This window comes from Aspergillus welwitschiae (assembly GCF_003344945.1).
Source record: "Aspergillus welwitschiae strain CBS 139.54b unplaced genomic scaffold BDQ94scaffold_19, whole genome shotgun sequence".
Taxonomy (NCBI): Eukaryota; Fungi; Ascomycota; class Eurotiomycetes; order Eurotiales; family Aspergillaceae; genus Aspergillus; species Aspergillus welwitschiae.
This window is the reverse complement of record NW_020798713.1, coordinates 501,690-516,399: the sequence shown is the minus strand read 5'-3', so window position 1 is coordinate 516,399 and position 14,710 is coordinate 501,690. Positions and strand designations below refer to the sequence as shown.

Here is a 14,710-nt window from a genome sequence, read left to right as displayed (position 1 = left end):
CGGTGGCTTATTGACCTGCATACACCACTCACATTGATTCCAGACCTCGAATGGGCTAAGTAGATGTTTTGTAGGACTATCCGACAGAGCTCTAACAACACCAGAAAAAGATGAAAGCACAATACTTAGGCAGTTTTCCTCCGGTTTTAACACACTGCGACCGTCCTCAACCCGAAACGAGGCTCCAAAACCTGTCGTAATGACATTTGATGTCTGCCTTGTATGCCGTCGCAAGGTTGTCCGAAAGAGGAAGTTTTGACGCGGGAAATATAGAGGGGCGGCGCGACCCGTTGATTTTCCTCGGCGGATCGGCCTTGAATGGGCAAGTATTGTTCTTCGTTCCCTTCCATTGTACTTCTTCTTTCCCCCCTCTGTTTCATCGCGCCCAGAGTCTTAGCATGCGAATGCCTTGCAACAATGAATGATTTTGAAAGACTACGTCCAGTCGGTGAGTGAGATTTGCTTGAATTGAGAAGCCATGGCCGTCGGGGACTTGAATTGACAGCTGTCAGGGCCCCTGGAGAAATACTCCACCGCACGCCATTCACTCGGACTATATTTCAACGTCGCGGTGTCGGCAACCTACATCTTGCCAGATGCCTTCGCTCTGCCATTAAAGAACTATGTGTATAAGGCATGTGAAATATTAATCGGCCAGCATCCTATTCTGTCCGCTATCCCCATCAATGAAGATACCGAAGATACCTGGTTCGTGCGCCTCCCGGAGATTGACCTGAGCCAGTCGGTGGCATTTCAGAGGCGCACCCGCGACTTCCCCAACGACGATGAACCGGACGTAGAATTGTGCGAATTGTTGCAAGTTCAACATAGCACAGGGTTTACGGCTCCTTTGCCGTTCTGGAGACTTTACATCCTAACGGATGAGGCGAATGACCGGCGCTTTACGGCAGTCTATGTGTTCCACCATGCGATTGGGGACGGAACATCAGGGAAGGCTTTTCACCAGACGTTCCTAGATGCATTACACGCTGCTTCGTCCTTGACCCCAGGCGAGGTTAAGCAAGTCATCCCGTCACCCAAATCACCGCTGCTGCCAAACCTGGAAGCCCTCCATCCATGTCCTACGACCATCCCTTTTCTTCTTAATGCTCTCTTTAGGGCAAAAGTATGGTCTCCTCGCGATTCCCGCCTCTGGACAGGCGCCAAAATATCTGCTCCGATTGAGACTAAGCTACGCCAAATTGTCATTCCGGCGGCTGTGTCTGCGGCGCTTAGAAAGAACTGTCGCCAAAACAATGCTACTGTCACCTCTGCTCTGCAAGCAGCAGTTGCCCGCGCCCTTTTCACCCACCTGCCAGAGAAGTATACCAGAGTTCAAATGAATGGCGCACTGTCATGTCGAAGGTGGCTAAAGGGGGGAGAGGTTACAGATCAGTCCATGGGCGTTTGGGTCATGGACTTTGGGGAAAGCTTTTATCGAAACCAGGTGAATCAATATCCTGACACCTTCCCATGGGGTCAAGCCAGGAAGTCCCGCACGACGATCGAACAGGCACTGGGTCGCGAAGGAAAGAACGCCGGCGTATGTTTGCTCAAATATATAGATAACTTTCAGGATCTCTTTGGGGGTAAGATCGGCAAAGACCGAAATGAAAGCTTTGAAGTGTCAAATGTGGGAATCTTGCAGCCCGAACAGGCAGAAGACCCGTCGCGGCCGCAGATTAAACGGGCGATGTTCTCCCAGACACCCAGTGCTTTAGGTGCAGCCCTGCACGTCTCGTCAATCACCGGTGGTGATGGCTGTTTGATTCTGGGAATCACATGGCAGACAGGCATTGCGGAGCCAGAGCTGGTCAATGCGGTCATTGACACCCTAATTCAGCAGCTACACAACGCTGCGCGGTGATTTAGCGCTGAGCCAATGTAGGCAGTCATCACCCGACAATTTGCTTTGGTGGCCTCTTCCTACAGCTTCATCTCCTCACCTTGTCTCCGGAGATCCTAAACATCCTATTCGATTATGAGCATGATCATCTTCTGACCTTCTCTATGTTCAATTCTATACCTCTAATACTACCTTTGGATATATAGTCATTCATTTGGATAGTCTCTAATATATAAACTACGTGTCCTCCGTGATGACATCGGGCCCACCAACGAAAACTTCAAGGGCTTAAGGCAGAAACCAGGGTAGAAAAAGCAAATCCTGAAAGGTGCATATGCCATCGACCTTCTTTTGAGCAACTAGTTACTACTAGTATACAGAGAGGGGGTCGTTGCAGTCATGATTTTATGGTCCTTGCCCGTCAGGAATACTCTTCCCCGCCCCCAAAGAAGCCTCGTTCTTGCCAGTGAGCGCTAGGGACGTCTATAATAGAAACATGTGAAGCATGATTGTACGGGAGTAGAGTGATAACATTCAGGCTGCAAAGACTGCAACTATCAAGAATTACCTATCATTGGCTGAAGGCAGGCAAATCTGGGAGAGAAACATGAGGCTCCTGAACCTCGAAGTGTCCACCAACGTAAGATCCATGCTCTACGCCTATTAGTAGCGAAGTGCGAGTTATGCACGCCGTCGCTTTATTACTATTTGAACCTCGGTTGCTCGAGAGTTACACCAGTCTGCTGCATGATGATGTTTTCGCGGCTGCCTCCCTTATTTTGGGCTTGCTTCGGCCTCGCCGCTGCGTATAGACTTCTGTTTCTGCCCCGGTTCTGCCCGTATCAGCTGTACATCAGCAAAAATTGCCGATGATATATATAATGTTTGCGGTTTAATGGATGCGCCTTATCGGGCTTTGATTATAGGAAGGCCCCTAATGACCCTCTTATCTGGTGGCTCAGAATAAGGGCATATCCTTTTGCTTATGTACAAAGTTTGCTCATATGGAAGCCTCCTAGGCCCATAAAACCCCCAGATGATGGGGTTTTCGCTAGAATGTCACTGTATAGCACCAGGGAATCTGGAGACGGTAATAACCATTTTATAGTAGGAAGAATAAACTATCTCTTTTATGATTATGGCTGATAGCCTCACCCAAGACTGTACTTTGCTCGTAGAGAAGTCTGAGTACTAATGTATAAATATCGTGGATAGCTTCGCATTTATCTGGTTCTCATCCACGTCCCAGAGTCACAAATCTTTCCAGTGTCACTAAGATTCCGACCTTGCGAACGAATACCCTCCTCAATTACTTCAGCCTTTTCGCATACTAGTCCGTGAAGGCCTGTCCAAGGTAAGCCAGCGGTCACCTACCACTTAATATATGTTGATATTGACTCGATTTTCAAATGAGTATTCTAGAGCCATTTGAAATCGCCAACTCCTGCCACTGGTGCTCGGTGTGTGAGGGTACACCCCAGAAAACCTGGGACTGTATGAGAACTGACTGTGAAGATTCGATTGCGTACAAGCCCAAGAAGTAGAGACGGGCTTCAGTATGGCTGTTTGCCCGCAGCATTGAGAGAAAGGAATGTTGGGAGATGGAGGATGCAGAGGAGAATAAAACCAGACGAAAGAGTCATTTCTTTTGACACTGGATATTGGAGCAACAACCGAAATTAGCCCCCAATCACCTCACACAGACCAGTGACTTTCGGAGACGTATGAATACATTATGAATTATCTTCTCAGTTGCCAGGCTCGAGTAAACACAGCGGAGATCAAGGTGTTAGCTTTCACGTAGAAGTACCTGGGGTAAAGGCGAGATTTATTTCGTAGGTTGATTGTTGTCGCATTCGGACATAGTTTCTCTTGAGCATACAAGCCCATCCAGAAACCAGACTTGGAATTTTCGAAATCTAAGTACTATGAACAATGCCTTGCGGCTAGTAGTACTGTGTAGATACAGTGCTAGTTGATATGTAAAAAACCATAGGAAACCCTGGGTATATGCAACACACAAGGTAGAAAACCCTCCAGTTAGAACACCTATGTGCAATTAGCTAACGCGTGTTTCCTGGACTATTTCCTATACATTACAGTATAGGGAATCCCCGACTATGATAAATCAGAGGGTTGGTCTGTATTGATCTCTATATCTGTGGTCTATTGTAACAGCCGACAAACTAGGAGTACATTGTCGGCGGAAGTCGCACTTGCACAAAGTCACGCGTGGTTCCCACCCATGATCAAAACTTATAAGACCAGCTGCACAATCTACTTCTTTGGCCATCTCGCGCCGTTTATATCCCACCGAACTCCTCGGGTCCCCGGAAACTCCTACATCACGCTAATATGGAAGTTGTACAAAAAAATGAAGCCTTCAAAAAGATTGATGGGAAGATGAAATTTTCCTATGTCGAGGTTTTTGTCCGGCAAGACGGCACACTATATTCTGGAAAATGGAAGAATCGATTCGAATCCCCCAAGACGCTGGAAGATCTAGACGAGGTCAAGCAGATCCCAACACAGGATAGGGGCCCAGAGGTGAAAACCAGTTGGTCAGCCGTCTACGTGAAAACCCCAAGTCTACTGGCGTATGTCAATGGAGGTATCGAAAAGCAAATCACTCGCGAAGTGGAAACATGCGAAATCCTTCTCAAGCATCCCCATCCGAATATCGCGACCTATTATGGCTATATGGAGACTAACGGCCGGGTCTCTGGGCTATGCTTCAAGCGATATACATCTACGCTACTAGAAGCGGTCAACCCTCAACGCCTTAACAAGGTCGCTTTCCTTTCAAGTGCTCGTGAGCTGGTAAAAGAAAATATGAAGAGGGGCCTAGAAGGGATTCTGTCTGCCGTCAAGCATCTTCACTCGTTTGGACTTGTCCATAACGACATCAACCCGGCTAACATTATGCTTGATGAAGATGGTAGGCTTGTTCTCATCGATTTCGATAGTTGTCGGTTTATCGGTGAGTCGTTGAGACACACCGAAGCGAAAAGAACACACCAATGGCATGATCCTTCTGTCGATATCTCGGTGGAGAAGAATGACCTTGACGCTTTTAGAGATTTGAAAATTTGGCTGGCTGGATCGGTGGATGAAGTCTTTCTTTTCTAAATGAAACGCCTTTTAGTACAATCGTTCTCTACAGATATGCCTACGTAGTGCTGTTGACAAGCTTATGCTGGAATAATTAGACGAGTGTAAGCCGACGAATATGAGCGATGAGTTCTGTAAGGTGTATCCGGCAATTATAATTTCGGACAAGGGGATAGCAGAAACTGAAATCTATTCTAAGCCAATGAAATTTCCCATCTATCCGACATAATCAATACCGTAGCAAACAACCAACCCAAACATAATTGATACAGGGAATCTAAAGAGTCAACATGTCAAACTCCCGGTGCAACCTCATCCCCATGAGGGACGCTATTGACCAAGCTCAGGAAGCAATTCCATCCTATTCATCTATCAGCTTTACCGAATTTCCAAGATACGTCCGTAGGAAAAAAGTAGAGGAATATACATACCAATGTTAACCACATTGACCGTCAAAACACGATACTGCAACGGCACCAAAGCAAGGTTCAGCGTCTGAACCGCCGGCCAGAGCATCCAATTGGCGCGCAGCGCATCCCAGTACGTCCTACTGAGCTTTTCCTGGGGGTTGACACCTTCCATGACAGACATACTGGTGAGGAAGACACCAATCATAGTAGGAGCGCAGACGAGCTGGTCAGCACCAACGCGCGCCGCAAGAGTCTTGGTTGGTGTTGATAGCTGGACGCGGTTCTGTAGGAATTGGAACCATTTTGTGGCGACCGGGCCGAAAACAGCTGTATATTTTTTTTGCTTTTGTTTAGAGGGAATGAAGGGGGGTGAGGGATCGGGGGCTGGGCTTACCACCACCGTATAAAGCCATTCGGCCAGTTCGGGTTACATCATGATTGGGCAGGCCCTTCTTTTCGACGGCTTGTTGGGCGAGGCCGTCACCTACTGCGAAGAGGGTCTGATTGTTTCCGTCTTAGCTTTACTAAAAGAATGAGATATGGGGGGATTGAAGCTTACCGCTGTGGTGAGGCTCTGCGTCAAGAGAGGACGCTGGATAAGACATCTCTGGTACCTGTAGTTTACTATTGTTAGTCTGGGGGGTGGAGGTCGCAGCCGTGGTGATTGGGTAGGTATTGCTCAACTCACCACGCGAGCATGTTGAAGAGTGGTCAATTGGTCTTTCTCTTGTTTCTAGTCAATGGATCAATGGGATGAAAATGAAGATGAGACGATGAAATTAGAAGTCTGTTTTGGTTCAATAGGGAGGAATGTCGGTCGCGTGGCGGATGCGCCCGATTAGGAAACCGGCCCGCTGTGATGTAATCCGACCACTGCAGGATTCCGGGCACTATTGGACTGGTTGGCTTGGTTCAGCAAAGTTTGTGAAAAGGAGGCAAATAGACACTTTTGCTGGCTTGTACCAGTACTAGTATCCTCCTCCTTCATACTGTCGCATTTTTGCCTTTCTTTGAGATGCTCAAAGTATTCTACAAGTAGCGGATTCTGGAGTACGTCATGTTTATGTTATCCTTTCGCTCTTCCGGCGTCTTACACACAATAGTACTCTATATCGAGAGTCGGATCCGTACATATGAGATCGATCTAAGCTTGAATGCAACTGACACACCGATGATGCGTCCTCTACACCGGCATTCGCTCATGCCTCTTGCCAACACAAACTTGTATGCCGTTCCTTGTACCAGCTAACATCAACCATCGGACCAGTCGAATTCTCCCGCTTTGGGTTTAGTGCCCGAATACATACTTTGTGCCTGAGGCCATGAGTTTGTACCTGAGGCACTAGGTGCCTCAAGGACTAGACGGATCTTCGAAGGTGGCGTCTAAGAACCCTGACATGAAGTCATCCTTAAGGGTCTTGATACAATCACCTATAGAACCTCTTATCTATATCTATACTAAACACATTGGATGATTTCTATCTATAAGGCATTCCCATCTTCCCTTAAGGGCTCTGAACATCTGGATTCGTGTCCCAAAGATGAAACTGCGATCTTCCATGTATACGCGATGACTTACCGCCTGTAACTAGAATAGAAAGAAATACATCATGTGGCTAGCAGAGCTTGACTGAAAAGTCAATTAACTAGCTAGCTAGCTAGCTGGCATGGACTCCCAGCATGACCGACAACGAGTCGAAGCGGAGAATAAGATGATTCACACACCGAGCCCTCTTGAAACTGCCTTTTGCGGCGTCTGTGGCCTTCATGACACGCATGGCGTGGCTGCCGCGGTTCCATTTGATAATAGAAGTACTATTTCCCCCGAAGACATATCATAATGTCTATCTGGTGTACATAAGATCACGCGGAACACGTTGAACATGACAGGGCCCATCGGTGTAACATTGCCAGCCAGCCAATCGGAGGACGGATAAATCCGTAAAAGTACGGGGTATCTATTTGCAAATCAAATGAGTCACGCGGCGAAGCCAAAAAGATCTGCTCAGGCATTGATTGATTCATCACCCAAGCATGCATCCCATCGCATAATTCCATTTTGTAAGCCGTCGTGGAAAAGTACCTTCACGTGAGCATGCACTAGTCCCAAACAGGCTGCTAGACGGAGAAAGGTCAGCGGTAGCCACCGAAAAATCTGGGTCGCCAACGGATATTGAGAGAGCTTGAGGTGCCTGGGTAGGAACGGGGAGACGAAAGTTACCGACCGGATGGTGCTGGAATTGCACATAATCCACCAAGGTCAAGGAACCGTCGATTCACTGTGGTGTGAGCAAATGTGATGGCCCCGGTTCTCTCTACACATCGGCCCTGTCTCAGGGTTCATCTTGTATCTACACAATATCTATTATCTACACTCTCGTGAATGGTTCTAGAATTTCCAAATCATGAGAGGGGAATAGGGCTGCACTAAACACTCGGGGACCCATATGTAATTCAGCGGCAATTTCGAACTCCACTTCTCTCCTTCAAAACCCTTGAACGCACCCAAGCTTTATTAGTATCCTGCCTCCCCACTAGCCTTCATATCCATCCTTTGGTAGGAAAGTTCCACTCCTCAGCTCTCTTTGATGGAGCCATTCCCTAACCCTTTTCGGTGAACCGGATGCGATTTTCCCGCCAGAAGTGAATGTCTTGAGTATAAGTCATTGCGATATTCCTGCAAGGAGACTACGAATCGTTTGGAATGTCCCGCCCTGATCTGACACCAAAGACGTTTACCGCGTGGTGATAATTTACATATAAATCCCTCAACCTGTCTTAATATTGGCTCTTGGACTATAAGCTTCGACTTCCCCGGGAATATCTAAGCACAGACAGGTTTCTCACGCCGCCGCCCATACTTTTGTCTGGGTGTCCTCGCGAACCCGCAAGCATGGTGGCTGTTGAGGATGAGGAGATGCCCTCGAGTAGGTTTTTCTACTTCATCTGTCTTCAAGAAACTTGATTCTAACCATGGACTCAGCCCCTTGCAGTGATTGCTCTAATGTGTCCGTCGTGGACTGGGATGGCCCCAAAGATCCCCAGAATCCATTCAACTGGCCCACTTCCAGAAAATGGCTAATGACCATCACTGCTCTGATCACCACCTTCGTGGCCCTCATGAATGGCACTATCATTACAGTCGCCCATGAAGCAATTAACGATGAATTCAACGTCAGCGATGCCACTTTCCCCAACTCATACTGGCCCGTCGCCTCTTGGACGATGGGTGGCGTCTTCTTCTGTCTTCTTATTCTTCCCCTCATGGAAGACTTCGGTACCCGTATTACATTCCTTCTGACCAACTTCATCTTCTTAATATTTATTATACCACAAGCCGTTGCTCAGAATTTCGCCACTCTCATCATCGTCCGCTTCTTCGCTGGTGGCTGCGTGGCCGTGCTCGGCAACGGCTCAGCAAGCATCATCGGCAATCTCTTCGAGACAGAGATGGCCCGCACGAAACCTGTCGCTCTCTGGATCGTCGCCTATCTCGGTGGAAGTAGTGCGGGGCCACTAATCGGTGCACCTATCTTCGCACATCTGTCCTGGCGATGGCTCTCCTACCTGCAACTCATCTGGGTCGGCGCATTGCTGCTCGTGAATATCGTCATCCTGAAGGAAACCAGGGGATCTGTTATTCTGAAACGCCGAGCCCGGAAACTGCGAGATAAGGGCGAAAATGCCTACACGCAGCACGAACTCCAAGCCGAGCCGCTACGCCAGGTCCTACTCACCAGCATCCGCCGACCCTTCAAGCTGCTCTTCACCGAATACGTCGTGTTCTTCTCCACGCTCTGGTCGGCCTTCACCGTCGGCACACTATACCTGTTCACGCAATCCGTCGAGCAGGTCTTCGTGGGACTGTATAACTGGACGCCCGTGCAGGCAGGGTACGTCCAGGCGGCGGTGTTCATCGGGGAAGTGTGCGGGTGGTTTTTCTCGTTAATCTCTGCGAGATTGTACTTCAACTCTTCGAAGCGCAATAAGGAAATCCCCGGGACGCCCATTCCAGAGGCTAGACTGTATCTTTCTGTTGGTGGGGGTATCTTCGGCATTGCGGGGGGAATGTTCGTGTACGCATGGACATCTTACCCCTCCATGCCGTGGATTGCTCCGGCCGTGGGACTCTGGATGGTGGGCATGGGCAGTGTGGTGGTGGTCAGTGGGATTGCAGATTACGTGGTAGACGCGTACTGCAAGTATGCCGGGAGCACGATGGCTTGTTTTGTGGTTGGGGAGAATACTGTCTCTGCGTTCTTGCCGCTGGCTACTTCCAGTATGTACAATACCTTGGGATTCCAGTGGGCGAGCACGTTGTTGGCGTTTATCAGTTTGTTGTTGACACTGGCGCCGTTGTCGTTTATTGTTTGGGGAAAGAGCATTCGTGAGAGAAGCCCGTTTATGGCGGAGGCGATGCTGGATAAAAGGGCGGATTTAATGCGGGAGCCTAGTAATGGGCCGGCGAGGGAAATTAGGGAGTAGCTTTCTTGTTTTGGGATGTATGTATGTTTGATGATTGCATGAGAGCGTGTGGCCTGGTGCCATTAGAATGATGAACGACTATGTATGTAATGGGTTTGTTGTATGTCGGTAGAGCGTTTGATTCCGTGACTGGTCAGTAGTATGATGAATGTAATGAGCGGATCTTCTGATTAGCGAATCGCCATGTACGTACTTACTAGGAGTTGCCTTTCACACATTTAGTGTTTGCCCCTGGTGGTGCAATGCAAGGGTGATCTTCTGCTGGATCTACGACTCAAATTCACACATCGACGGAGTAGAGCTGGTCGGGGTAGAACTGCATCAACATGAATTACCCAGTCTCAGCCACGAAATGCCCTGGCAAATAAATGTGCGATAATGCAAATCAATGCACACTTTACTCCTGGTTCATGACAAATGGGTGTGAGGGATTGGTTATCCTGAAGGGGTCGAGTCTTTCATGTCGAGACAGGTAGGACAGGTACTGACCTCTCAAGAGGCAGAGCCTCTCCATCTCCAGCAAGGCAATTGGCGTAGCAGCACAAGACCTGTGTGCACTTCACTTTGATCGGTGGGTGGCAATTAGATGTCTCATCACGTTGACTGAGCAAGAATGTACAGTAACTTCTTTCGTATGTGGACAGTAAAGTAGATCATTAAATAGCCTAGCCGGCTTGGCTTCTATGATATTGCCACAACAGCTCTGATATGAGCGACCAGAGTAAACCTGTAATTAGCCGCAGTCATGCGAGACGATAATCTCTCTGCTATTGGAGGTATTACATTCAGGAACCCTTCCGGTATGTGCGGAGTGTTCCCGCTTTGCACAGGAGGATGAATCTTGATAGTATTATGGTACGTAGGCCAAAGTGAGGGATGAGGTGTCAAGATCAAGGCATCGTCATATTCGAGCTAACCGAGACAAGTAGAGGCCCGTCTGGGTCTATGCAGGAGAGGGTCGTGGAAGCAAGGGGGGAAGGAGTCAGGTGCAGTCTGCCTACAGGAACTCCCCAACATCATAGAACTGGGATTCAGTGCTCGAGTACGGCTTCTGCCCCTTCATGGAACGAATCTTGTGTTACGGCGAAGTATGGCAGGATTCTTGCCATACTGTGTAAAGCCGGCCAGGTCCTAGCCTGGTGCACGATACTATTATACATCTATCATATCATACACATACACTAACCAAATGTCAAAAGCTCACGGATTAAGAGAATGTCTTCCGTGTAAAAGCCATATAAGCCTTCCAAGGGAGCTTCCAATCCGACCGGAGAAGTTCAGGCTGGAAGATATCAAAATCATAACTCTCCAGCCTATCCAGCCACAGCCGCATTCCAACGGCCGGCATAAACACTCCAAAGGCACGATTGACCTCCTGAAGCGGTGTCTCATTCTGGGATCCGAGATCATACTGATGATCCTCTTCATGCCCGTGCTCAAAATCATGTCCTGCATCTTGCCCAGCACGAATATTGCTTAGCATCTGCTGCACGGTAATCAGGTGGTCGCTGGCGCGAGTGGCCACCGTAAATACAGCATCCCGCAAGCCTGGCGCCTCACTGCCCAGGCGAAATACCTCTTCTTCTTTCACTCCAGCCTGCGCCATGACATCCAATGGCAGCATTACGGCTCCCTGCTTGGCTCCCCCGGCCATTGTCGTACCAGTCTGGTCGGGACGTTGGGTTGATGCACCCGGGAATGCTACCAATGGCAACCCACGAAGTACAGCTGTGATACCGGCTGCCTTTCCAATATGCGATGCCACATGGTCCGCCGTTACCGAGGTCATGGGGAGTGCTGAGAGTGTCAGGTAAAGTAATGTCGAGTATGTGCTTTCGGCGTAGGACTCGAGTGCCGCGATATCAGGGTACGGGTCGTTGGTAAGGGTTTGTTCGCGGGCATTGATCATTCTGTTCAGCCAGCCTTTGCTGATGCGCGCCCGGCCTTGTGTTCGCTCGGCTAGGTCTGAAATGGCAGAGGCGAGGAGAATAGCAATTGGCTCTTTCGGGGGTGAACCGGATAGTGTTTTGGCAACTGCATCGCGCCAGAATTGGAGGCGCATAAGCCCGATGGTGTGGGAGGAGGTGGTGTCGGGGATTAGGGAAAGAGAGACATTAAGAGCTCGAAGAGCGATGTAGAAAGATTGCGCATTTCGGGGAATGAAGGTGCTCAGGGTATAGGAGGGACGGTCGTATTGTCTGGCATAGTCCAAGAATGTATTAGATACATTGCCGGTTGAAACGGTTAATCAATTGGAAAGACTTTACAGAAGAAGATTCGAGCAGTACTTCTGAGCTGCTTGGACTTCGGCTTCACTTGCTCCGGTCACTGGGGCGGCGACAGCGCGAGATCGGCTAAAGTGGCGTTCCTGTGACGGCTGTACCTGTCGGCGGGATATGCTGCATCGACATAGCGATTGCTGGGCGGTGCGGCTTGAGCGGATGAAGTTTTTGGACAGAGACATTTTGATCCAAGAGACTCACTAGTGGCCGGGATAATTATCGGTATGATTACTATTCCCGCGATGAGCACTGGATCCTCCCCAAAAGCGGTAGATGTCGGCAAAACGGTGTCGTCACATCAGGTGATGTTTGATGCGATGGATGGCCGTGTTGGGACTAGCGCTGTAACTATCTCCCTACTGTCAATGTCATCGAGGTGAAGATAGTTTCCGGTCGCACGACCAAGTGACTGGTACAGTTCCTGTGAGGGATTGGAAGTCTCTGGTTAATGGCAGGAAGTGGAGATAATGGCCTGGCAGGGTTCTCCAACTCGAACCCCTTGGCCAGAGAACCTTTCAGACGACATTAGTTAGATATAATCTGTCTTAACAGACGCGAGATGTCTACGCATAGCGCGCAGAGTGCCTGACCTACGTCAGGATTAGCCTCGGTCTAGGGCTCTCTTAGCAATAGCTAATATCATAGGGCCACAATTACGACTCCGACGGAGCTGGTAGGGCCGGTTCCTTTCGATCTTCAGAGGGGATCGGGGAAATGTAACTGTGCCGACGATTGCTGCAGCCACGGCAGCGGGAAATGGACCTCCGCCACTTGAACGGCATGATTCCTCAGCGCCGAGAAATCCTCCGCAGATCGGTTAGCTTGCCGAACTATAAAGCAGAATGCTAATCTATATAAATGGAATCGTTACCTATTAGGAGGAGGCTGTTCTCCCTTTATCGTCTTCTTCCTAAGATCATTCTTCCTCAATCAAGTGATACGTCCAATACTCAATCCTATCATTATCATTTTACTTGAGTCAACTGACGTCCATAATGACTGAATCAACCATATTGAAGCGACTCTCCGCCCTAGACACCAACACAGTGTCCGATGCACTAGATTTCTTAGACCTCAAAGGCGCCACATATGGTTTACGACCGCTCTGGGACTGCCCGAAAATAGTAGGACGAGCCAGCACAGTCAAAGTCGGTCCCAAGACCGACGCTGCTCCCACAACCCATCTCCTCACACCGGTCATCGATGCCGTCACAACAAATGATCGCATTCTAGTCATTTCAGGCGGCACCGAGGGCATTTCATGCTGGGGCGATATCATCGCCAATGCTTCGAAGAAGAAAGGCATCCGCGGGACCATCATCGATGGCATGAGCCGTGATATCGACGGCAGCAAGGACGTCAACTATCCTGTCTATGGCCGGGGAGTGACGATGATCAGCGCGCGAAACCGCTTAGTGCAGCTCGAGTCCGGTACACCATTGCAGGTCCGCGGTGTCACCGTCAATCAAGATGACTACGTAATTGCCGATATCTGTGGAACGGTGTTTGTGCCGGCTGCGCGCATTGAGGAAGTTCTGGACTTAGGTGAACGCATTGATCGTCGCCAAAACCGCATGGTGCAGGCTGTGAGAGCTGGAAACCCTGTCTCTGAGGTCATGCATGATAAGCAGTTTGAGGCTATCCGCTCCAGTGATGAGTCTGCCCCGGCTAGTTCATCGTCCTCGTCGTCATCGAACCCCAAGAAAGCGAGCCCTGAAGACGCAGAGCTGGCTGCCCTGTTTGCTGAATCAGATACGCCTGGCATCTCGGATGCGCTTGATAAGCTTGGTATTCCTGGACAAGCGCTTGGGATCATGCCCTTGACCAACTACGAAAAGGTAACGGTAGGGCCGGCCTTTACCGTGCGTTATGTTCCTGCTAGCGATCCCCCAGGCAGTGTTGGCGACTTCATTGACGATGTCGCCGAGGGTGACTTTGTGGTCATTGACAACGGCGGCCGTACTGATTGCACTGTTTGGGGAGATATTATGACGCAATATGCTGGCCTGCGAGGCATTGCTGGCACTGTCATCGACGGTGTCTGCCGTGATGTAAATCGCGCAATCAAGGACGAGTACCCTATTTTCACGGCTGGGCGTTGGATGCGGACTGGCAAGGACCGGGTGCAAGTCGGAGGCGTCAATGAGTCTGTGGGAATTGGCAAAGTCCGTGTCAACCCCCGTGATATCGTGGTTGCTGATGCCAACGGTGTTGTCATTGTCCCTCGGCATCGGGCGAGGGAAGTGGCGGAAGTTGCTCAGAAGATTGAAAAGAGCGAGGAAGGCATTCGCGAAATGATCATGGGTGGAGCAAGCATTGGAGAGGCACGGAAGCAGCTTGGATATCACACACTGCAGCGGAAGAATTAATGGGATATATTTCAGCCACTATGGTGAAAATTCTGTCCAAATATTCACACAGGGTTGGCAATAAGCGCATATAGATTATGGACGTTGACTTTAACTTTAATTTTCGATGTGCCACATCGCAAGTTGCACTCAATTACAATAAACCCCAGGTAATTAATGTCTCTTAATCCAGGACCTCAAATAGTAACATCAACTACAGGTAACATC

The 14,710-nt window shown here is 49.3% G+C and overlaps 6 protein-coding genes across 6 annotated transcripts; 4 read left to right on the top strand and 2 right to left on the bottom strand.

Annotated features, from left to right (window-relative positions):
• Window positions 1-417: 417 nt before the first annotated feature.
• BDQ94DRAFT_171244 (uncharacterized protein) lies at window positions 418-1,867 on the top strand (the record flags this gene model as incomplete). Its single annotated transcript, XM_026771710.1, has 2 exons — window positions 418-448; window positions 513-1,867. The coding sequence occupies 2 exons, from the start codon at window positions 418-420 to the stop codon at window positions 1,865-1,867; spliced, it is 1,386 nt and encodes a 461-aa protein (XP_026625506.1).
• Window positions 1,868-4,201: 2,334 nt separating this feature from the next.
• BDQ94DRAFT_171243 (protein kinase-like protein) lies at window positions 4,202-4,975 on the top strand (the record flags this gene model as incomplete). Its single annotated transcript, XM_026771709.1, has 1 exon — window positions 4,202-4,975. The coding sequence occupies one exon, from the start codon at window positions 4,202-4,204 to the stop codon at window positions 4,973-4,975; it is 774 nt and encodes a 257-aa protein (XP_026625505.1).
• A 123-nt stretch (window positions 4,976-5,098) lies between these two features.
• On the bottom strand, window positions 5,099-6,132 carry BDQ94DRAFT_42432 (Mpv17/PMP22 family protein). The gene is made up of 5 exons (XM_026775732.1): window positions 6,056-6,132; window positions 5,927-5,981; window positions 5,762-5,867; window positions 5,389-5,694; window positions 5,099-5,318 (listed from the first exon to the last, which is right to left on the bottom strand). The coding sequence occupies exons 1-5, from the start codon at window positions 6,064-6,066 to the stop codon at window positions 5,251-5,253; spliced, it is 546 nt and encodes a 181-aa protein (XP_026625504.1). The 5' UTR covers window positions 6,067-6,132; the 3' UTR covers window positions 5,099-5,250.
• A 1,773-nt stretch (window positions 6,133-7,905) lies between these two features.
• Window positions 7,906-10,013, top strand: BDQ94DRAFT_145321 (putative MFS multidrug transporter). Its single transcript, XM_026766620.1, has 2 exons — window positions 7,906-8,294; window positions 8,351-10,013. Exons 1-2 carry the CDS (start codon window positions 8,261-8,263, stop codon window positions 9,850-9,852), a joined length of 1,536 nt encoding a protein of 511 aa, XP_026625503.1. The 5' UTR covers window positions 7,906-8,260; the 3' UTR covers window positions 9,853-10,013.
• An 896-nt stretch (window positions 10,014-10,909) lies between these two features.
• BDQ94DRAFT_145320 (uncharacterized protein) lies at window positions 10,910-12,389 on the bottom strand. Its single transcript, XM_026766619.1, has 2 exons — window positions 12,120-12,389; window positions 10,910-12,050 (listed from the first exon to the last, which is right to left on the bottom strand). The coding sequence occupies exons 1-2, from the start codon at window positions 12,314-12,316 to the stop codon at window positions 11,060-11,062; spliced, it is 1,188 nt and encodes a 395-aa protein (XP_026625502.1). The 5' UTR covers window positions 12,317-12,389; the 3' UTR covers window positions 10,910-11,059.
• A 679-nt stretch (window positions 12,390-13,068) lies between these two features.
• BDQ94DRAFT_179395 (RraA family protein) lies at window positions 13,069-14,509 on the top strand. Its single transcript, XM_026773368.1, has one exon. It carries the CDS (start codon window positions 13,130-13,132, stop codon window positions 14,501-14,503), a length of 1,374 nt encoding a protein of 457 aa, XP_026625501.1. The 5' UTR covers window positions 13,069-13,129; the 3' UTR covers window positions 14,504-14,509.
• The last annotated feature ends 201 nt before the right edge of the window (window positions 14,510-14,710 follow it).

Coding starts and splice junctions, on each gene's coding strand:
- BDQ94DRAFT_42432 (XM_026775732.1), bottom strand. Junction 5,695..5,761: donor AATGGCTTTATACGGTGGTG/GTAAGCCCAGCC, acceptor AAAAATATACAG/CTGTTTTCGGCCCGGTCGCC. Junction 5,319..5,388: donor GGTCAATGTGGTTAACATTG/GTATGTATATTC, acceptor ATAGATGAATAG/GATGGAATTGCTTCCTGAGC.
- BDQ94DRAFT_145320 (XM_026766619.1), bottom strand. CDS start 12,316: ATGTCTCTGTCCAAAAACTTCATCCGCTCAAGCCGCACCGCCCAGCAA. Junction 12,051..12,119: donor TACTGCTCGAATCTTCTTCT/GTAAAGTCTTTC, acceptor GGACTATGCCAG/ACAATACGACCGTCCCTCCT.
- BDQ94DRAFT_145321 (XM_026766620.1), top strand. CDS start 8,261: ATGGTGGCTGTTGAGGATGAGGAGATGCCCTCGA. Junction 8,295..8,350: donor GGATGAGGAGATGCCCTCGA/GTAGGTTTTTCT, acceptor CCATGGACTCAG/CCCCTTGCAGTGATTGCTCT.
- BDQ94DRAFT_179395 (XM_026773368.1), top strand. CDS start 13,130: ATGACTGAATCAACCATATTGAAGCGACTCTCCGCCCTAGACACCAAC.